We start from the raw sequence: 23551 nt of genomic DNA, 5'->3' as shown, positions 1-23551 counted from the left end.
GGACTCTTTTCTTGCATCATAACTGCCAGTTTTGAGTTCAGCATCATGTAGACATGGTGTTTTTTTTTTTTTCCATTGGTGCACTACATTATATTTGTCTAAAGAGAAGCTTACCTGACAGCCTTTCACCCATTCAGTTTTGCGAGCTCCTTCTGGAATTTGGAGCCATTGGCAATGAATTTAACTGCTTGGAAGAGCATAAGGTCATCTGCACAGTTAAAGACATTTCACTGCAAACTTTCTTCTCCAGGTCATTGATAAGGGTGTTCAATAAAACTAGTCTCATCACCAACTTCTGGGAGGACTCACTTTGGATCCTTCTTCATCCTGAGAAATGTTAGTTGAGCCCTACTATTATTCCTTGTCTTTTAACAAGCTTTAAATCCATAAAGGACCTATCCTCTAGTCCATGGTCACTTATCTTCTGTATTAACTTTTGGTGTAGGACATTGTCAATGTCTCTTTGAAAATCCAGATATATTGCATCCACTGATTTCCTTAGTTGTGCACTTACAGAAGTCCAACAGGTCTGTGAGGCAGGTTTTTCCTTTGCAGAAATTATGCCAGCTCCTTGGCAATACCCGGTGTTTGTCCATGTGCTGAGTGGTTTTATTCTATTATCCTGCCATGGCAGGAATTGCTGCTCTGTAGTTGCAGTATCTCCTCCAGCGTGCTTTCACCCTTCCAATATTGTCTCTCTTGTGTTCACAGCTGAACTTATAGCTGGAGAGTGCTTTATCCACCAGACTAAAGTATTGTGTGAAAAGCCATGAATTGAAAGGAAAGAAAGAACAAGCAAAGCTTGACTAGTTTCTTGATTATGACTGTGAAATAGAAGAGCAGCTTTGGCTTGGCAGTAAACAAAGTCTTGCCCATGCTTCTGGAATTATTTTCACAATTTAAAATCTCTTCTCTGTTTTCTCAGCAGATGATGCACTTTTTGATAGTGGTGGAGTTTCATGGCAGTTTGATTGTTGCTAAACTGTGAAAGTCCTTGTGCAGTTTGACAAAGACATTGACAGGAAGGTCAATATTTGCTGGGATGACTTTTGAGGGATGTTATTTTAGTAGGATTCAGTATTACAGATATAGGATTCAGTATTACAGACATCAAATGTTCAAAATCTTGAGTTGGGCCCTTTTAAGACTGACTTAAAAATAATAATTTGGAGCTCTTTTTCTTTGCTTTCTCGTCCTTTATGTCACATCATGTTTTTAGACAGCAATGAGATCTGGAAATGTATTTTAAGACAGTAAAAGCAAAATTCTCTTAATTCTTAATTCTCTTAATTCTGACTCTATGAGTTTGCAGTACAATACTTGGTACTACAAGAATTGGCAGCACTGCTGGTTTGCAAAGAAAAAGCTTAGGCCTTGGCCAGGTGCCACACAGCGTTTGCTTCATGCAAGTGGAGAGCAGCTGCATAGCTGGTGGATGTGGCCCTGGAAGATCTCATTTGACTCCTCTAAATTATGAAGTAGTTCAGAGATTTTGAGGCAAGTTGTCAGCCCACCAGGAGGAAATAAGGAAGAAAGGTGCCGTGCTTATACTTTGTTTGTACTCTGAGAGGCTCTGTAGCTTGTTGACAGGTAAAAGCAGTTGGCCCGGGGAACTGGCCTGGGCCAGACTCTGTCTTAGGAGAAAGGAAATTTAAAAAGTTTTGTAAGTTCTTCTCTTCATGACATACCAAATGCCCTCTGGCCACAGCCTGGATGATACCTTTTCAGTTAGGTGTTAATTGAGGGTTCCTGTAGAAAGACTAATATTTGGACTGACTCTCAAGTTGCTTCAAAATGCGTTATGTCAATGTAGTGTATATGTGTCAATAGGGACAAGATTTGGCAGGTATAGATTCCAAGTGTGCAAACCTAGCATTTTCACAGAACCTTGTGGGACATCAGATTACCAAGAGAAAGCACCTTCAAAGAGAAACAAATGAGACTGGAAGAGAGATTAATAACTGTGTGAAACTCCACAGTATTAACAATTAGTGTTAGCAAATTATCCCATACACCACCATTCCCCCAGTATCTAAAAGAATGTTTCAGGAACTGTGGCACACATTTTCCCCAAGACACCTTCAACTTGCCTGAGAGATGCTCAGATAAAGTACAGACAAATGAACCAGACACATGAAAGAAAAAAATATAAAAATGAAGGTGTTTACAGCTGAACCTGTTCAAGGCTGTGCTGAACAGAGGACAAGATGAGTGGGTATATTTTTTATGTGAATAAATTGGATAATAATAACGATAATAATAATAACATTCTGCAGCTGAAGTAAACGTTAAGTGTTGTGTTCAACAGAGGATTTAACTTTTTTTTTTTTTAATTGGAGGGAAAATGTTACTTGTAAAAAACATTTGCCACACGATGGCGGCATAATCCAATGAGACAAAATAATTGGCTGTCATTGCTGGGAAACACTCTGCAGTCTTTAGGCTGATTGTTACAGAGCCACAGTACATCTGAAAATGAAGTGTTGGCAGGATCTGAATAGCTCTTTTGCACTGTGGAGGCTAAGTGGCACAGTGGGTTAGTACCATAGTCTTTTTCTTCTGGAGACTCGGCCTTACATCCTGGTTTAGCTTGTAAATGAAAGCAAGCTGGGTGGTCTCATCCCAGTCCCCATTTGTGCATATCACAAAACCGCCAGGCAATTTGGCAAGGCCAAGACTTGCTGCCTGGGAGAGGAGCAGGATTCAAGTAGGAAAGGAACTGCAGGTCATGAGCAAAATTAACCAGCTGTGAAGGGATGTTTATGTAGCACCTGCTCAGACCGAATGACGGTCACCATCTGTCATCAGTACTAATTTTATTCTAAATATATTTACACTGTAATTTATTCTCTGTGCATGAAATCCAAGTCAGATCTTTATTTTATACTTCTTCCTATTGTTACTCATGGGAGTTCTGCCAGTGAAAGAAGCCAGCAGGCACCACAGGATTTGGCCTGTTTTTATGTACAGTTATGATGAACAAATTCCTTTAAGTTTTGTTTTGAAGAGAAGCTAGTGTAAATTCTTTAATACACCTTAAATATCTACAGCACAGGAGATAGAAGGACAAGGGTACTATGCACTAGGGGAAAATCCTCAGGGTTTGGATGGTGCATGAGACATGACCCAGGTGTGTGATTCAGCTCTGATGTACTGGCTCTCCAGAGTATTGATTTCTCTGGAAATAACCCTGGAACTAGAGCAACAGTGTTGTACCCATTTTATTGGTTGGGAACCAAAACACAGACAGGCTGAGCTGTGTCTAGGTTTGGGGAGGAGACCAAAAATATTATTGAGACCTGAATCTGGGTTTATGAAGACCTGATACTTTGGAGTTTTTGGAGGAGAAGCTGTAAGAATGAAGAGTAAAGCCAAGAGAGAAAGTGGGATAGATGGATAGAGGAATATGATACTGCAGAAAATGAGAAACTGGCTGAGACATTAAAGAACCCCATGATTCTGGAAATTATCACAAGTTTAGGAGCAAGAGTAATAGTGACAATAGTAGAAAAATATCAGGAAGGAGTTGGTTTTTATAATTTTTATCAAATATCAGGAGTTTTAAAAAGCTCTTAGGAAGCCAATAGTAAAATGAAAAAATATAAGCAATCAGGAAAAGCAGAAAAATGTTCAATATCTGGAGTAATTAAGTTGTAAAGGGCAAAGAAAAAGCATTAATGTAAAAGTACACTGCTGAAAAATGCACTTTTGAGGCAAGTACTTGTGAAGCTGTGCCAACTTCTGTAAATACAATTGGCTTTAAAGTGAGGAGATATTATAGAAAAGTTGAAATATTTAATTTTGACATTTCCTTAGCAAAATGGTTCAGTACTTTATTTCTGAGTTACAAGTCATTTTACAGCTGAGTTTATTTTAATTTAAAATAGAGTAAAAGCGATCTGGAAGTGAGAAAGGATGTTTCAAGAAGTGGAGAATGAAGCATTTCATTATACCTGAAAGAGCCTCTTCCTTTTCTTTTAAGCAATAAAAAAATTGTTTCATGATGCCCTGGAAGAATTTTTTTCCCTCATTTTTTAGTTCTCTCACTGAAGTGAAAAATCTATTACTTGTGCAGCCCTAGCTGTGTAATGAAGCACATTGAAGAAAAACTTTGGTTAGAGAAGTAAGTGGTCCTGTACTAAAATTTTGGATTTTTAAATAGCTCTGTGTATTTTAGAGACATCTGAGGAGCCAGGTGGGGGAAGAGGGGAAAGGATGCACCATGCAAGATTATATCATCTGGCTACAACTCTGTTATCAGAAGGAATCTTGCTGCCTCACTGATGTTGCAAGTCTGGGTTTTCAGTTTAATATCATCTTCCAAGAGACTTCCTCCATCTTACTCCTGGGTAAGCCAATCTCTTTAGAAGGATGACACAGAAATCCAGACAGGGAGTGATCTATCAGTTCATCTCAGATTTTTCATCCTCTTCTGGGAAATGGCTGATCACACTAGAAGCAAGTTGGTCACAACCAGCACAACTAGCACACAGTTGATCATGCTAAAAGCAAGATACACTCTTCTGTACCATTTCCATTGTAACTTTATTAAACCAAGTATGTGTCACAGGTTAGTTGGAAAAAAATACCCTAAATTTCATGTCAGTTGTGCCTGAATTGGAACACAAATGTCACTTGTGAATATTGAGTCCTTCAGAAGGGAAGACAGAAATACTTTCCTGTGCCAGCAGTTGATTTTCCAAATACATGATCACTTTGCTTTATACCTGTCACACACTGTTATGAAGATATGAATTCTTGCCTAAGAGTGGCATGGCTATTTTGCACCCCAAATGAAAATAATGCTGAAAAATTATGGAATACCAGAGATCTTTATCCTGCCTGGGAGCACAGAAGTGTAAGCAAGGCCACTGTGCCAGTAATATCTCCAAGTGATACACTAACCCAATTTCTTTAGCTCTTCCCATCATGAAAGCAATTCTAAAAGCACAAAGATACTTACATGGATTGAGTGAATGAATGTATAGATGTCTAGAAAAAAACCTGAGAGGAGTTATGCTCATGCACTTTAGAATGTCATGTCTTCTCTGAAAATTATTTTCAATAAATTGGTTGCAGTATGTATTATTTTCACTCAAAATACCACAGACAATTTAATAGAAGTAATTGTCTAGTGGTTTCTTGGTGTATGTTCAGGGAGTCAGGACTTCTCCCTGCTACCTCCATCTGCTCCAACCAACACAACTTTTCATATACAAGTGATTCAGCGCATATCTTCTATACCTTCCCAGTCTTTCTGACAAGACATTCACTTCCATTAGATGATACCTGCTAGCTGAAGTTGTTGCCGAATGAACCTTGACACCATCACAAATGACTTCCGTGAGAAAAACAGTGGACTGTCTGTAATGGCTGATGGCTGTAATGTTACAACACTGTAATACCCCAGTCAACGGGGGTTTTGAACCATTTAATTATACACCCAAAATGAACTGGCAGCTTTGCAGTAGCTGAATCAATGAAAATGGAAACACTATTTTTTTTTTTTTAGTATTTTGCAGGTACCAGTATGAATTTATATACTTCAGCTTAAATGAACTTAAGTAGAATGAAGATTGTTTTTTTTTTAATTTTTCATGTTCCTCCATCCCCCCCCTTTACTTATTTATTTTTGATCATGAAGCTGTAAGCAGGTATTTGAGGTGAAGAGGCTATGTTATATCAAAGCCCTGCTGTATAAAATGGCCTGGAATTCCTGAAATCCCATGTTGTGAGTTTGTCAGCTCTGAGTTTGTGTGAAACTTCTATTATAGAGCCTTTGAAAGAAATTCTAAATCACAGCAAAGCAGTAATGTAAAACTATTTTTATTGAAAATACATCTACAAAGTAATGTTTCTCAATCCACTCTGGGTGCATACCAATGCAGAACCAGTGAGGGATGGGAAAGGGAATCTTTCTATAATACCTGATTTCCATAAGAAACAAAGTTAGTATAAAAAAAGATCACATTCTTTGTGACACAATTCATTTTTCTCAGCTGATGTCATAGAAAGACAGCCATTTACATTGTCTTTGCAATGTATTTCCAAACAAAATCTTAACAAAAAATTAAATTGTTATGTCATAAATTCTACAGTTAATGTTTATACACACATTCTGAATACAGTATCTATATAAAAATATCTCTAATTACATATCAGAAAATGCCTGTCTGTACCCTAGATTTGCATTCTGTTAGCAAACACACACACACACAGCCCCCATTTGTTTTTTTTTTCAGAGATTCATCTAGAGCTTCGTTGGTTTGACTGCTCAATACTCTGTATTAAACCCTGCTTACTTCATTCACTGAAGAGTTCCTGCTCATATTGTCTGGGTTACTCAACTGCAGAAAATGGTCAGGAGTAAAGTAAAAAATACATAATTTATATTTCTAGAAAAGGGCTTAATCAGGGACTAATCTTCAAATGAACAAAAAAAAGCCCTAGGCTTACACGTGCATTGTCTCCCTTTTTTCATTCTTTCCTTATCTTTTCCCTGAAGGAAGCCTAAAATACTGAGTTTAAAAATTCTTTCTAATTAAAATTTCAACATTTATTATATTATTTACCATTATGCAATTTATATTTTTTTCCTAGTAAAAACAAAAAAGACACCCATTAATTTTACTTTCTAAAAGGTTATCTTTTCTTTTTGAGATGCTACTGATAAACACACAAGGATTTCAAAATTTCCCATTGAGTTAGGGAACCTTCTTCTCCAGATGGAAAAATGTAAATCCAGATAATAGCTATGCAACTTATCAGTGAGATCACAAAGCATTTGGGAACTTTCCAGTCAGAAGACCTCCTGTTGGTCGCAGGGATTCATATTTAGAATCCAGTCCCTTTAGGATCTGAGAATCCCACCCTTCTGCACCTTCTGCAGAAGTCTGGCACTGCCTTCTATTCTTATTATTGCTTATTAAGTAGATAATTGGTGTGCCCAGGGCATGCTATGTGTTTTTTCCAAACAGAGATGAAGACACATTTTCTGTCCCAGAGTCAATACAGCCTATGGCCTTGCTCCTACAAACACTTACACACATACGATTGTTCAGCTGGGTTGTGATGTTGAAATGAAGGGGGCAAATCCACATTGGAGGTACATACATACACACATACATAAATGTTTGCAAGTCAGTGCAAGCTGACTAAGCTAAGTTTTTGTCAAGATCAGCTGAGGCTAATGCAAAAACTGTGTCTAGACAAAATAACTTTCTCAAAAATATTTCAACTCAGCTGATAAAAGTGCTGATTTGGGTATTTTTTTTTTTTTAATTTATATCCCCTTTTTATCCTTTCAATTAATGTCCTTTTTATTGTCCTGCTAGTATTTGAACAACAATGTAATAACAGAGAAATAAAATTTCAGATGAGAAAAAAAATTTCAGATAAAAAATAAAAAATCCTGTTAATTTACTTAACTGTTATCAGGTTTGAAGTATTGATTGTGTGTTTATAGATGTTAGGAATTTTGCAATAGGTATTTAAAAAAATAAAACCATTTCAGGCTCTGTTATCTGTTTTTACTTTCCAGTTCATTAAAAAAAAAAAAAAAAAGAATAGGTTCACAGGTGTGAGTAACATATACACTGACTTTTGTTTTTATTTAATTGACAATCTCTTTTTTTGTCCTCAGTTAGCACATGTCTAGCAGGACCAGTGTTGTTGCCTGTTATTTTTTTTGTAAGTGGGAAGCAAACAATTACTGTGATCACTGCTAATTTGGAACGTATTTTCATTAGTTCTTTCCAGTGCTAGCATAAAGGGAGCAATCAAGGAATAAGTGAACTTGGTGAATTCAAGATATAAATGGCTGGAAAAAGCGTGTGTTTTCCACACTTGTAGTGTTGGACTTATGCTTTGTTTACCCTACATCTTTGTTTCACTGTCTAATGGTTTCTCACTCTCATTTTCTTGTGAGATCAGTTGGTATGGTTTCTTCATTTCATTCTCCTCTATCACAGAATTACCCATTTCAGCATCCCTGTTCTTCAGCTCATGTCGTGATAAATGTTCAACAATTCCTGCTCCGATGGAGTCTCCCAAGACATTGGTGGTGGTACGGAGACGATCCCTAAGGAGAAATTTTAAGTTAGCCTTGATTTTACCACTTGTTGAGGGAAGTATGCAGACTAGCTGTAAAAATGACTTTTAAATAACTCCTAGATGATTCAGCTATTTTAGGTATATTCATTTATCTGAACTGTTAATGCCATGTTTTATTTTGCAGAAATGAACAAAAATTCTAGGTTTGGAGTCACCAAAGGTGTTAATACTCTAGGCAAAAAACAGCTGTGTGATGAGGACAGTAAATGGACCATATGGCAGATGCTTCTTGGAGGCATTTCTATTCTCTGGTGGTTTGGGTTTATATCCTCTGAACAAGTAAGCCAATGAGAATCTACCTTGCTAGGGTCATTTCTTTCCTGACCATAAACTACAGTAATTTATGGTGGAATTGTGCTGAAATAGTTCAAATTAAACTACAACAATTCAGCCCTGCTAGACAAATCTGCCCAGAAGATGTGGGAGGCAACTTGACGAGGAGTGACTGTAACTGTTACTTGATAAGCATCCACCTACATAAGGCTGTGGGCATGTGGTTAGATATTTGTTTGAAGACATTATTTTCTGATAACAACACTGGCAACTTCTTGCAGGGATCACTGGAGAAGACTGAAGGGTAAAAGCCTCTGGAAACTATAACTAATAGGAGTTAGATGAAATAGAGGTTGGAGGAAACCTTCTGCCTTTGATTTAGTTCCTAGACCTAAGGGATTTCTCCATATACCTACAGGTGTCAGCGAGCCTTCTACAGACAGATGAATGGAAAAACTGAGGGGCAATACATTGTGGTGGCTGGATAAGAGAGTTACACAACTGTTTTTCATTTCTGCGTCCATGGGGTCGACATTTAAATCTTTCCTAGATTAGATAGTCAGCAGGACTGCAGTGAACTGGGTCAGATCTGAACCAGCTCTGAACTTGATGGATGGAAAGGTTTGCATTGCCATTCTACAAAAAACAGAAGACTGAAGTAATTCTTTGTTAGCAATTACAGTATGTCTGAAAGTTTTCTTAGAACCCTAAGGATCCAGGTTTCTAAGTAACCCTTTTGCATGCAAGAGGAACTATCATTAAGTAACACCCCTCACCATCTGCTCTAAGAAAATACCTTAATCACAAGAAATTCTGATTCTTTTTATCCCTTCTTTCCAACTGCCTTCCACAGCAAAAGAACTACACCACTGATCGCGGTATTGCCAGAATGTCCCTGGCTGTTGCACTTCTAAATATATTCTAAGCCCTTAGTGACTCCATAAAAATACTTACAGGAACCAGTCCACTGCAATGATAAGAGTGATATCATCTGTAGGCAAGCCTACTGATGTAAGCACAATGACCATGGTGACCAGCCCAGCTTGAGGAATGCCTGCAGCCCCAATACTGGCAGCTGTAGCTGTGATGCTGTGAAAAGAGATGGCAAGAGCAATTAATTGACTTCCGTAATAAACTCTCCTTATCATCTGGCAAACATTAAAACCAGATATGAAGCAAGAATGCATTTGTTCAGTAGTAAATAAAAAGATGAGCCGAGTTTCTTATCTGAACACTGCATAGCTGCAGGGGAGTATGGATCTTAATCCAAAATGTTTACACTAAACCTTTATCCAGAACCCTTGAAACATGGTTTTGTTTGGTGGTAAATCCTCTACTAGATGCTAAGGACCAGACAAAAACATTATAGCTACATGCCCCCACCCATTGAACAAACTCACTTCACAAGCTCAAACATGTTAAAAGAAAAGCTGAGGAGGTAATTTTGTCCTGGCAGATCTAATGCAAGAATTTTTATTCTCTGTCCATCTCACTATAATTTCATGCCAGGTGAAGTATCTGTCCTCCAGCAGTTGGCATTCTGCCATCAGAAAACAGAAAGCTGCCAGAATCCCTGAATCATACAGTCTAGTAACTTGATAGAAATATCCTTGTTCACACCCGGTTTAGGAAGAATTTGTTTTGTCAGGTGATTTGGCAGGGAGCAGCTCTCATACTAATGAATGTAGAACTATTGCTTTGGAGTGTGAAGGCAGAATTTTGCCTTCTGTTAATGGATATTGAATTAAGATGGTGGGTTTTACTTGAAAATCTTCTATGTTCCCAGTTTACCATATCTGAACTTCCAGCGTTCCTGAGTGATAAATACATGTTTTTCTGTCCTACAGTGTCCCTCTCTTCCCTTGCTGACATTTCTTTCTTCTCACATGTATCCATCACCCTTTTCTGTTAAACTGTTTGAGTAACATAATGAAGTTAATGCAGATCAGTTATCATTGAGTGCTACTTAGTGGGTTGTTTGCTGTTCTATTTCAAACATGAAGGCTTGTGAGCTTGAAAACATACCTATCTTCTCTACCGCTATCAGCTAGTGTAATAAAAGGTATTACTGCTCTTTACACAGCTTGGTCTACTCGTATCCTGAGACCATCAGGACTAGGAAAACACTACCTCTTCTGGCATTAGCACTGTGACACTTTTATGCTACTGCTTTTTACCTGCATTATAAACTACCTGGTACTGATTGTAAATCTGTAGCTCCTAACAGCTACATGAGTTCTTCAAGAAAATTTAAAAGTAATTAAAAACTGTTCTTCTTGAGTCTACTAAGTTCAGGGATAGTTGTGTCAGGTTACAGTTTTATAAAGTTTTACCTAATGAACAATACGCACTGGGGGCCCTCTTCTGTGTTGTAAATCATTACAGTTATTCAGCTACTGTAGCAGTTCTTGTTTTTAGCTCTAGATGCTTTTGTTTAATCCCACATATAACAGCAAGAAGGAGTCATTACAAAGATGTTTTTATTAGATGTAGGTAACAATGGCTTCTGTACCTGATTGTGATAATTTGCCCAAAGTTCAGATCAAAGTTGTTAACCTGTGCAATGAAAATTGCAGCCAAAGCCTCATATAAAGCAGTTCCATCCATATTAATTGTAGCACCAACTGGGAGTACAAATCTTGTAACTCGTTTGTCCACTCTATTTATTTCTTCTAGACACTTAAATGTAACAGGTAGTGTTGCAGAACTGAAACAAAAAGAAAGAAGGTGCTATATGACATAAATTCTGCAAAGAGGGAATGAAAAGAGTGTCATGCATTGTGATGACAAGAGGGATTGTTCTGTCTGTCTTAATTTTTATGTGATCTACCAGAATATTTGTTTAAAAAATGCAAAAGCTGAATGTAAACACTTCTAATGATGGAGGTTCTCTTAATGTTCTTGGAAAATTTTTGCAATGGTTAATTATTGTCACTCTCTGTATGGTCCCTAGTCTGAATGTGTTTAACTTCAGTATTATGTCATGAGATTCTTTTGCTAGGCAGAGGAACCTTTAAAAATTCCCACTTCTCATTTTTTATGTCATGGAGTTATGGTTGAATCATCCCTAAGCATTGCTTTCCTGAAGTTATACAAATTGATCTATTAAAGCTTTCAGGAAACAGTATGTTTTCTCTTATTTATTTACTGGCATTTTGATGGATGGTTACATTACCACTTGTGGGTTAACACCAGTAGGCAGCTAAGCACCATGCAGCCACTCGCTTACTTGCCCCCACACGCTGAGTGGAACAAGCAAAGAGAAAAGGAACAGTAAAAGCAAGAAAACACAGCAGTTGAGATTTAAAAAAAGAAAAAAATTAGTTTAACAAGTGACGAATAAGTGGAAGAAGAAAGAAAGAAAACAAAACAAGATAAAACAAGTGATGCACAGACTCATCACCTCCCACAGGCTGACCAGTCCCCAGCCAGTTCCCAAGTACCTCCCTAAAATCCATTCTTTTCCCTTCTTATTGCTGGGCATGATGTATACAGAATGGAATATCTATTCGGTTAGTTCAGGTCATCTGCTTGGTTGCATTCCCCCCCAACCTATCATGCATCCCTCAATCACTGTAGGGGGGCAGGATGGGAAACAGAGAAGGCCTTGACATTGTGCAGATACTGTTCAGCAGTAGCTAGAACATCAGTACGTGATCAGTGTGATTTTGGTCACAAATCTAAAACCTGGCACCATATGAGCTGCTTTGAAGAAAGTTAACTCTGTCCCAGCCAAGCCCTGTACATCACTTAATCTTGCTCTTTTAAACACCAATCCAACAAGACATTTTAGCTTCATATGCTACAGGAGTGCCGATTCAGCCCACGACACCAAGTTCCTTTTCAGAGACACTACCTCAGAAGGAAGGATAATGTGGCCATTGTATAAGACCTGCCTGGGCACTTTGTTCTTAAAGATGTATCTCTTCATCTGATCAAACCAAAGTAGATAGGTTTTAGAAGACCCAGCAATTCAAACTACTCTGTCTCAATGACCTCTCCATTGCTAACTACTTAACAGAATTTAATGTATTTGAAAACTTTATCAATATTGATAAAATGAAATACTGATAAAATGTAAAGTAAAGAAGGGCTGTGAAAGATTGTGCCAGAAAAATTTCTTTGATGGTAGTCAATTTACAGTTGAATTTTAAACAGCTTTTGTAGCCGCTCACAGTATAGTATGCTCTCTTGCATCAAACTAGGTTCTTACTGAGAATCTTAAGCACCTCCAAGTAGAATGTCTTACAGAAGCTGGAACATATCCTCCTAACACTATTACTGTTACCCAACAAAGTTGTAGTTTAATTTTATTTTCTCTTAAACTATGCTGACTGGCGTTAGTTTTAATGTCTTCTTTTAAAAATATTTATTAATAAAATTCCCTTTTAAGCATTCCACAAATTTGCAAGGATTGACATCAAAATATCAAATGTGAAATTAGTAATTGTCTCTCTCCTCCCATTAATGTACTGCCATGATTTTTTTAAGCCCTCAAGAATGGTCACAACACATTCTCATCCAGATCTTCAGAATAATCCCAAACACCAGGGACTTGAATTTAGTAATACAGAGTGTCTGACTTAAAACGTCTGCCTTTAGGAGACATTTTAAAAATCTATTAATGTGAAAAGTGGTTTATGAAAGGTCATATGGTATAGAAATGTGTATTTAATTACAATAATGTTTCCTTTCATCATAGATGCAAACAGATTTTTTATTCATATGACATACCTATGACTCCAACAAAGAGCAAAAGTGGCATTTCTGTCGCAGGTTGTATATCCATTACTGGCTCTCAGGATTTTGGGCACAGAATGTCAGCATATGCCATGCATATCCTTTGCCAGCTGCACCCTTTACCAGCAAGCCATTACAAACTACTTAAAAATCTCAAATACCAAGGCTAACCAAAGTCACAATGGTTCCAGCCATGCAGTCTGCATCACCAGACTCATTTCATCTCTGTTTGGGGATTCTTGTAGAAAATAGAGTTCAAGTCAATATAAAGATAATAATTATCTCTAACCGAAAGCAGCAAAACTGAAATGAAGTGCCCAAGTGAACACCTGAATACAGAGTTAACCAATTACATTAGGCAATATTGTTTCTCAAACCAGTAATATTATAAAAACAATATGGCTTTAACATATTGTGTTATACCTGGAAGATGTTCCCAAAGCTGTGACTAATGCCTGGATTAAGCCTCCAATAAACACCCAAGGGTTCTTGCGAGTGATCAGGAAGTAGAGAAGAGGTAGGACAATAACGGCATGAATTAGCAAACCGATGATAACTGTTACAGTATACATGGCAAGCTGACCACCAATCACACCCATATCTTCCATCTCAACAATTTTTCCAGCAATCAAGAAGAGGATTCCAAGTGGAGCATACCTGAAAATAAGAAATCAAATCAATATTGTACTGACAAAGTAGAAATTCACTCCCCCATCCATACCTTTTGTGTTTATATTCATGCGTGAATGTAGGATTTCACTGTTAGGATGACTGTAAGTATTCAGAAGCAGTTCAAAAGATTAACTCCTTTACTCTTAACAGTTAAAGATGGATTAAATCACAGCAGTGAATGTTTCTGATAGGCCCCATTGGATTCAGGATCTGGTAAGGATTTCAAGATGTATATAGCATGCCTTTCAGACATGTAGGGATATGAGCTCCCTTTGCAATTCAAGTGTAATTTAAAAGCTAGTTTAGCCAATTATGCTATAATTCTGTCTGTGTGAACGAAGGCTCAGCCAGTGCATTTTTAGACAATGCCAAGTGCTCAGTTCTATTGTCTTGCCAGTGCTGTTTCCCATGTCGTTGGTGAAGGAACCCACACAGAAGGCTAATAACTTCCAATGACTTCAAGATGCTTCTGCCCATGCCCCATTTTATCCCATGGGGCACTGGATAACTACTTTATCATGAAGTCATCTATATGACAGATGTTAGCTGCATTATGGGGCAGCAGCAAAGGTGGTATTATCTGCTTTTTCCTATCAGTAAGCACAGCTACAGATAAAGAAGGAGCTAGTGCTGGACATAAAACTAACATAATTCTGCTGCAGCTGGACTTCTGATACAGCCTTATTTCCACAAATGTCCAATTTGTCTTTTCACACTAAATTACCACAGAACAAAAATTATCCAGCATATCTCAGTTGCACTTTAAGCCATCAAATCCATGTAGAAATTTCTCAGAAGTAACAATTCCCATCCACTGCTTTGTCAACTTATGTGTGCTTGTAAAGAAGGAGAAAAGATTTTTGCTTTTTGTAGATGTTTCCTGGCAGAATAGAATTTCAGTTACTGGAAAAAATATAATTTAGTTTTGTATATAGTACTGTAACACATGTGTCTGTGGTCTTGGGTAGGCTTTTAGAATTGATTTGTTTGTTTATTTTCTATAGTAAAGGAGGCAACAAGTCATAATTTCTTTTCATAATTAACATTATACCAGACAAATTACTAATCCTCATTGTTGAAAAGACTTCATAGCTAATATTTGAGGGAAAAGGTATTGGTTTTATTTACCTATTGAACACAGTAAAGAAAGTAAGAAGACTATATGTATGTGTCAGCAGTGCAGCTACAATGCAAGAACATACATATACACTACACAACTGCAGAAAACAGTTGTGTTGGAAATTAATGGTAACAAAGTCTTGCTGTGTAGAAATAAGATTATGGGAGAAGGTTGTCAGTTTCCTTTAGTGAAGTCAGATTAGGATATATGGAAACTTTGATAGCATACTGTTGTGATTGCTATCTTTATGAAGACATAGAATGGCTCTATAAGCTTAGCAGTTTCTGCCATAGAATCTGATTTTTCTTATGTCAAAAACTAAAAACACTGAAAGAGTTGGTATATTTGGGTAAATTATTGGCATACATAATTACAGTTCTTGGGTTCATTTATGAAAAAAGCTACAAGGTAGTTAGGAACTTACTGCCTGACTTCCTGCCAAACGCAGTCTTGCTATCCAGTACCTGACTATGATGAAGATATTGTTAGTAGCTTAAAACGGACTTTATCAAAGAGCCACTTACCACATGATTAGAGCTACCAATCTCATGATAGCCTCATTAAGGCTATCAAAGAAGTCTTTTAATGCCTGACCTTGCTCCTTCATGCTTCCAATCACCAGGCCAAAACTTATTGAGAAAACCACCAAGCCAAGGGCATTCACTCCATTTACAGAACCTGGAACAGGAACTATTTCCTCTTTCATCTGTGTGAGGGTTTCCATTGCTTCTGACACATTGCTTATTATGGAAGCCACTGTGGATGTGTCATTGGATGGAATATCTACCTTAAACATTCTCTTCTCATAGTTAGTTTTGAACTGTAAAAACAACAAAAAAAAGAAATATAGGAATTCTGTGAATTATAGCAAACAAATGTAAAAATCACACATTAAATTTTAACTACTGTTGTAGGACATTTGAGTTCTTCATGTAATATTTGTTGGTAAAATATACTGTGATGAAAAACTGGCTTTCCTGAAAGCAACAAAAGTCCATATTAACTTCAAGAGCTAAATCTTCACCTTTAGCTTCCAGAACTCATTTTCTCACAAATATGTAAAAATCAAAGACACGGATTTGTCATGCTCATGAGTTTTGGGACAAAACTGTTGATTCTTAGTTTGCATTCTTAGATATTGCTATTTTTCCCAACAACATATTTCCAACTATTAAATAAATAGGTCGTCTTCTAAATATTTTCATGTGCTCTGGAGTTTCCCTACCTTTTAGTCTTTTTAAATTAGAAAAAATTAGACTGAAAGTAACTTAAATATCACTCTTTTTTCCTTTGTGATTGCAAAGCCATTAGTTTTCTATGCTTTGGAGTAACAAATCACCACTTTTCTTACTTAAGAAAAGGGTTCTATCTTAAATTGTTCCATTATGGAATTGGCAAATCAATTACAAAATCTCAATATGCTCCTAAATGTCTACTTTGAAAACCAGTCTTTCACCACCTAATGTTTTTCCTAAGAGAAATGTGCATCCTGAATATTTCTCTCTGAGCTCAAAAGGCCTTGCAGCCCTGTCCTGATTAAATTCTCTTGAACACAAATACTAAATATCACTAGTAAAATGCTTCCAATATAGCTCAGGACACTAAATACCCTTTAAAGCAGTGGGATGCTGGTGTCAAGGTTATTCAGCAACTTTGAATTTTTATGGCTTTCTGTCTACCAACAAAAGACAAATATTAAGTCTAGGAGCTGTATTATTATTAGTAATATCTGGAGACTTGTGCACTCCATAAGTATTTGAGTGAAATGGAGCACTTATGACTAAAATGGGAAAGCTGAGTATCAGCATCTATCAACACTGATCTAATTTTCTGTTACTTTCCACACCTGAATAGTTTTATGCACTGTTTCCACATATTTACTGCATCCCCCTGAAGGCTTTAAGTCCTTCAGAATTTTAAATAAAACTTGCTTACAGGAGATTTATGGAAAGTTGCTGAATAAGATGTAGCAGAAAAAATCTCCACGGAGGTCAGATATTCTTAAGTTTTAAACAAAATTTGCTAAAATGTTTTAAGATTTGGGCTGTGGTTAGAGGAGACAGGTGATCTGTTGAAACAGTTCACTGACGTGCTAAAGGCCAGTTCCACTCCCTCACCCACTCACATCCAACCGGTGATAATTTGTTCCAGTTTGATCTTCCAGTGAGCCAAATCTTTTTAAATTGGCAGAAAGCTCGCTGTAAAAAAAGTGGCGATTTTTGGGCAAAGACTATGGAGGTGAATCAGCTCACTGACTGATGAATGCCAGAGAGGGCAAACCACTGAAACTGGAACTACACAGCCAGGGAAGGAGGGATGGGATTGCCTCTTTAAGTGACAGAGAGATATTAGAGTGGAAATGGAGATTTGCTAGAAATTTTCACTAAAGGGTTTTTAATTCAGTCCTGATGGGAATGCTAAAATACTGCATAACACTGTACATGGAACACTTTAGTTATTTATTTTTTATGCATACAGGTATGGTAGCTGTGTTATATATATATATTTATTACTATTTTTCAGTTTAAAAAAATAGGTAAAAATTCTTTAATGTAAATAACTGAAGGGAGTAATTATGCTGGACTTGTGGGCATAAAGATTTGACAAAAATAAAAAGGCAAGCTGTTTAATGAAGACTGGAATTAAAGCCTAATTTTCTACTAAATTTCCTAGTCATTTCCTACTTTCCCTAGATACATCATAACTGACTTTGTCCTGATTCCCCTCCATTACCCTCAGGTCCTTCTCTCATTCCTACCTATTTGACCAGGCCAAAGCCACACGTGATATGGCTGTTAGACAGCGTTAGATGTGTGCTGCCTGGCTGGTTGGCTGCTGCCTGTTGGAGCAGGCCACGAGCTATGTCATAAACCACTTTTCTTTCAGTGGCAGCACAGTCTTGATTTGTCTGAGAATTGCCCCCTTATTGCTAAATTAAGTTGGAATTGGCCATTGGGCTCAAAAATTGCAACGGGAGACTGAGAAGAATTTGGGCAGCTATCGGGAAGAAAGTGCAATCACATGAAGTCTCTTACCTTTAAAAAACCCAGTTAGAAATAATTTTAGGTTGCAATAAGCATATTCCTTTTTTTTTTTTTTTTTTTTTTTTGTGCCAATTCTGGAATTCTGTCTCAGCAGGAAGGTGCCTTTAATTCTTTATTAGTGAAGTCTCTTTAGGAGTATAATATGGATTTTAGGACCTCACTTAGCAAAGTCTGTTTCCATTTCAGCTACTAGACTGGTACACAGAGATGTAGATTTTATCTGTTGACTAACTGTTGGTCAGACTTATGTATTCAGAAATGTTACTAGGGAGAATAGTCTTTCTAGGACCCCTTCCAGAGCAATGGAGAAACAGTTTATTTACAGTGAGATTCAAAATGGGAATCTGAGCAACAAGAATCAGAGCAACTTTATTTGCTCTGAGACAGTCAGAATGAAAACCTTTCTTTCATTATTGCTAAATGAGGTTAAGGATCATTCTGTGCATGCATCTGTCTTCTTATGGCCAAAGTTGTCTATCAAAAGTCATGAGAAGATTCCTGGTGAAGCAAAAGAAATTAAAGAAAACCAAATATGGGGAATGCAGAGGAGATATCTACTAAAGAAAAAGTGTAGGTTGAACTTTATTCTTGTTACTGCTTTTTCAGATGACACTAAAGGCAAAATGTAAGATTGCTTGACAACCACAAAATGGATTTTCTGTGTGTAATGTGGTTTAAAAGCCAGCTGTTTATAGGAAGTGATAGGATGAAAGACCACTTTCAAGATGGTAGAAAATATCAAAGGTTTTGAAATAGATGAGGTAATAGCAGAGTTGACTATTACTGCTTGGCAGAGAAACTGGTGGTAAGAGATCATTTTGTGAGCTTGTGTGAGATTCCTACACTCATGCAGAGCTCTATCTTGGTGGGAATCAGAGTTATCAGCTGTTCATGTAGCTCAAACTGAGATTTTAATATCACAACGTGATTCTGCAGATCCTCGTTGTTTTGCAAAATTCAGCAATGAAGCTATTAGACAAAGAAAAACTGTTCATATAACAGATTGTAGGCTTAAGGATCTCAGAAGAGTTGGTTTCATTTTACTAGAAATCCACACACCTACACTGATAATTTGTGTTGGGCTAGGCAACATCACTGAAGTCCTGTTATTTCTGAGGATGTTGGGTGCATTTTTCCTCCAGGCAGATGTATTTTTTTGCTTGGTCAGATTCTAGATCCAAATCGTAATTTTTCCTTAAGTTCATGTATAGAAAACAAGTTAGGAGAAAGGTAAATGTTATTTGGAATGTATTATTACTAATAGCTTTATATGAACAACCTTATCTGCAAGAAAAATAAAGAAATAATGTCTTTTCTGGACTTTTTTATAAGACATGGTGCTAACAAACAACTTTAAAATAGACAATATCATTACTTTATTGCATGATATAATGAATTAGTTGTTTACACATCTATTATTATTTTGTTTTCATTAGTGGTACAATATACTCACAGTTATTTGACTTGAATATATTGCATGAATTTTTAAGAAGCAACATTATAACATGGCAGAAGCACATTTTAGTGGTTAACTTGCAGACAAAGTAATTTAATGTGTAACTGCTCTGAAAACTCATAATTTACTGTCAGTAATCTGAGATAGTATAATGAGCACTGTCTGTGCTAAATCTGTATGATGATGTATTTTTTAGTGAATGATGATTTTAAAAGTAAGAAGTTTGCTTAAATGCAAGCCCTAAAAATGAAAAATTAAAATAAGGCAGTAATATTCCATCTTCCTAATTATTTTTTTCTTTCTTTCCTTTCCATATGGACATGTGGGAAAGCGTTCTAAATTTTTTGCAGAAGAGCTGATGACACAGGTTAAACTATATCTTAACTAGCCAAAATTCTCATGAGGAATAGACAGCATATATTAGTAAGCATTCATGTCTGGATGTGTGATTGACACTTCCAATCCCCTTGCTAAGGATGAATTTAGGGAAGAATATTTAATTGAAAATAGCTCAGAAGAATTGCAGTTTCAGATGCACCTTTCCAGTTCTTTAAGTTTCAGCTGGCATCAAATTCCACCTATTCACAATAGAATGACCTTCCCCAAATTATTAGACTGATTCTGTTTCTTTTGATGTCCCAAGTTCACTTGTGTTTCTTTTGTCTTTTGATATATCCCCGAAGTACAGCACAAAGAATAAGCAGTTAAAAATCAGTATCTGATTAACAAGGAAACTGCTTACAACTGCTTGGCCCCAGGCTAGATAGCATTTTTGAATCTGGCAAAGAAAGAGAAATGAAGAGATAATGGCCAGAGCTGAAAGATACATCCAAAGATTTCTTTAGGTGTCCCTAAACTGGGGGTGAATATAGTGGTGTAGAGAAAATTTTGAACAAAGTAATCTAGTTTTAGGTAAGTGTGGAATATTTATATGCAGTCAGTCTTTTCAGATTCTCTTGTTACTGAAAAAAATCACAAAAGCCCCCCAAGGATCAGTGCATAGTAAAGGTAGCAATGTATGTCATATGGAAATAACCAGCACCAGAAAGTATGCTGTTTGGATTAACAATCTGCTGTCTCCAGTGATCCCTATCTGCCACTGCTTTAATTGGAGGAGATCCCGACAGAAACAGGGTGCCAACGGGACTTTGGCCTTTCACAAAGAGGGAGTAACTAGTGAAGAACAGAGTAAAACTAAGGCCCAACATTTTCCAGATCATTCTTAACTTGACCTGCTAGGCAAGGGTGGCTCTCTGTCCCTGTCGACTTTCTTGGGGCTCAGGGCTGTATGCCACCAGCTAAATCTGAAACAGTTCTGCCAATTCTCAGCTGAAAGGTTTGAATTAAAGTTTTCCATTAGCTTCTCTGTGCACTCTCTTTCCCTCCTACAGGGATTCCTCCTGGCTTCTGGGATCCACAATAGGTGTTCCTTTTTTGAGAGGAAGCGGCATTTTATTCAACCACTCTTCCTGTTTCTGGGGAATAAAATGTGCAAAGAAGGAGGAGGAGAAGAAGAAGCAGCAAGAAGGGGCAGCTTTGTTTGCCTCACAGACTTTTTGGAAAAGAAGAACAGGAAAGGGAATCCAAAGGACCAATAGACTGAATGATGAACAGTGGAAAATTTAGGGAGATCCTTCCTAAATAAGTCCTAAGGTCCCAGTATTCCTTCATGATTCTTCTCCCAGCAGCAATCCTAAAAAAGCTTTCCCAACTCCACCTAGAAACCCTCTCCACCTTGATTACCGTCTCCACACAACTCCATTTCATTTTACAGGGGAGCAATTCCACATCCAGAAAACTAACTTCACTAAGATTAATTATGCAAAGGGAAGTAGTTTTCCATGCCTTGATGTTACAAAATCTGAGTAGTAGCTAATCTTTTGAGGTTAAAAACTTTGGAAATTATAGTTGGTCCTGTATGTTAGTGGAGCTGCTTTAGGAAGTGCGTGCTATTAATGGGGAAGGTAACAGGTTCAAAGTTTGCTGTGAGTACTAGCACAGACATTAGAGGACCTGTCTCCTGGCCATGGTGAGAAAGAAGGAAAAAGCTTCCAGTGGGTTCCAGTGTAGATCTCTGTCAGGAAAGAAACATGCCTAAGGATGCTATAAGACATAACATGAGCACCTAATAGATCAAAAGATGGGATTTGAATGTGGATGGCATATGCCAATGATGGTTTCCAGGTGTGCAAAGCCTTTGAGTGAGGATGACTATGAGTAGTAGTCTATTTTGTCCTTGAGCTGGAAAACAGTGTTACAGAACCAGGTTAGTGCCAGGTGGATCATCCTTCATAAATTTTCTGAGAAGAGTATGAAAAACCTGATGTAAATTTTTGAAAATAAAGTTTTGGAGTCAGATGTACAAAGTCTTCTGGATATCTATGAATCTTATACATACTTGTTTCCCCTCTAAAATGTTTTTAGTTTAACAAATCTGCTACAACAAAATAACTTATACCTAAAAATCTAGGTTTTTGTACTTGATTCAAAAGGTAATAGTATCAGTATGACAGATTTAGAATCCTGGTGCTTCAGTAAGCATAGCTGCTGCTAAAAGTCAGAAAAAACTTTCATTAAGCATTTCCTGTATTTTGAACCATTTTTCGGAAATCCCTTCAAACTGTAAAGCACATGGGAACTACAATATACTTAATGTAAACAGAATCTGCAGGACATCTTTAATTAAGAACATAGAATTATGAATGCTAATCACTGAGTCAGGTTTCCTATTGCTGTAACATACCTTAGCAAAAGAATTTTTCAAGCTGTATCTGAAAACTGGTGAGGTAGTTTGTACCCACGACTCCTAATCAAAGATTTTTCCAGGACCTCAAATTTTAGGTAATGAAGGTTAAAAACCTTACTAATTACCACTTTAAATTCATTCATAGTGATTTCAATTTCTTCTTGTAAAAACATTTTTCTTTATCTTATACAGCTCTGTTCCCACTTTGGTTTTTATGCCTGAATAGGTTTTAAATCAAGCTTCTTTTTGCTTTATATGCTGTGTTCTTTTGATAATCCCAGCAACTCCTCTCTCCATTGTGCTCAATTTGCATGATTCCTCCTGTGAATGTAATGACTGGGATATATTCAGTATTTTAAAAAGTCACATCTTTCTGGCTTTATTTCCTTTATTGGAGCTATGTCATATAATATATCCTAGAGCTGGATTGGAAGGTGTTTATTTTTTTTTTTCTTTCTGATGATGACTTCCCATCTAAAAGCAGAAATTACAGTTAATTTTAAAATGTTTATTTCACATGTGGTGAAGAGCTATAGGGAGTTAACCTAATATGCCAATGTCTGCAAGAGCTAATTCATTTTGTTGGTGTAACTTCATAGTATTACAGTGTGTCAGAAACATGCCACCTTCTTTGGCATTTATTAGATATCTCAATACAAAGTGCTTGGATTTTCTTGACATCTGTAAATTTCATTGTGTGCATTTTATGGCAATGTCATTCAGAAAAATATAAATTGAGGTACACCTAGTCCTTCAGCAACTTCCATTGCTATCTTCACAAATTTAACAATTCTTGCAATACTCTTATCCCCTGCTCAATTGTTTCACTTCCCTCACATTAAAAAAAATTGTTTTACAGAAGTCCAGAGAGACTAGATCCATTGCACTTCTGTGGTAAAAAAAAAAAAAAAAATCCCCCAACCCCCAATCTTGTGGAAGAGAGAAAGAAAGATATAAGGTTATTCTGGTACAATCAATGTTTCAGAAACCAGTGTTATTCTTTATCTTTTTTTTTTTTTTCTTTTCATGTATTTTTAATTTTCATTTATTATGAAGTCTTTACTCTTTCATTGATGGTACTTATATCCTTCAGTACAACTGAGATCAAGATAATGGGTTATTAGCTGCTTAAATCAATTCCCAAATCTTTTTGAAATTGCAATTTGAAAGGCACTGTGATTGCTTTCACCAGTTATAGATAATTTCCCAACTTGAGAGATTTATTAACAATATTTGCTGCTAGTTCTGTAATTTTATGCCTTAATTCCTTCATTATTTTGAGATAAAGATGATATAGTTCTCTGACTTTATTACATTTAATTATTTGAATTTTGTTTTCTAGTTTAGATACAGACATTTGTATTTCCATACTGCTCTTCTGCATCACT

The 23551-nt window shown here is 36.8% G+C and overlaps 1 protein-coding gene across 1 annotated transcript in view; it reads right to left on the bottom strand.

Moving 5' to 3' along the window:
* Positions 1–5810: 5810 nt before the first annotated feature.
* The window catches only part of SLC1A3 (solute carrier family 1 member 3), a 65438-nt gene continuing 47697 nt past the window's right edge, over positions 5811–23551 (bottom strand). The window contains exons 6-10 of the mRNA XM_032992235.2: positions 15442–15737; positions 13549–13782; positions 10898–11092; positions 9340–9474; positions 5811–8080 (exon numbers count right to left, since the gene is read on the bottom strand). Coding sequence (XP_032848126.1) covers positions 7876–8080; positions 9340–9474; positions 10898–11092; positions 13549–13782; positions 15442–15737 — 1065 coding nt within the window. The 3' untranslated portion in view covers positions 5811–7875. The remainder of the gene's footprint in view (positions 8081–9339; positions 9475–10897; positions 11093–13548; positions 13783–15441; positions 15738–23551) is intronic.

The sequence above is a fragment of the Tyto alba genome, unplaced genomic scaffold, assembly GCF_018691265.1.
Source record: "Tyto alba isolate M040663 unplaced genomic scaffold, T.alba_DEE_v4.0 Super-Scaffold_42, whole genome shotgun sequence".
In the NCBI taxonomy this organism is placed as follows: domain Eukaryota; kingdom Metazoa; phylum Chordata; class Aves; order Strigiformes; family Tytonidae; genus Tyto; species Tyto alba.
This window is presented reverse-complemented; position numbering and strand designations above follow the sequence as displayed.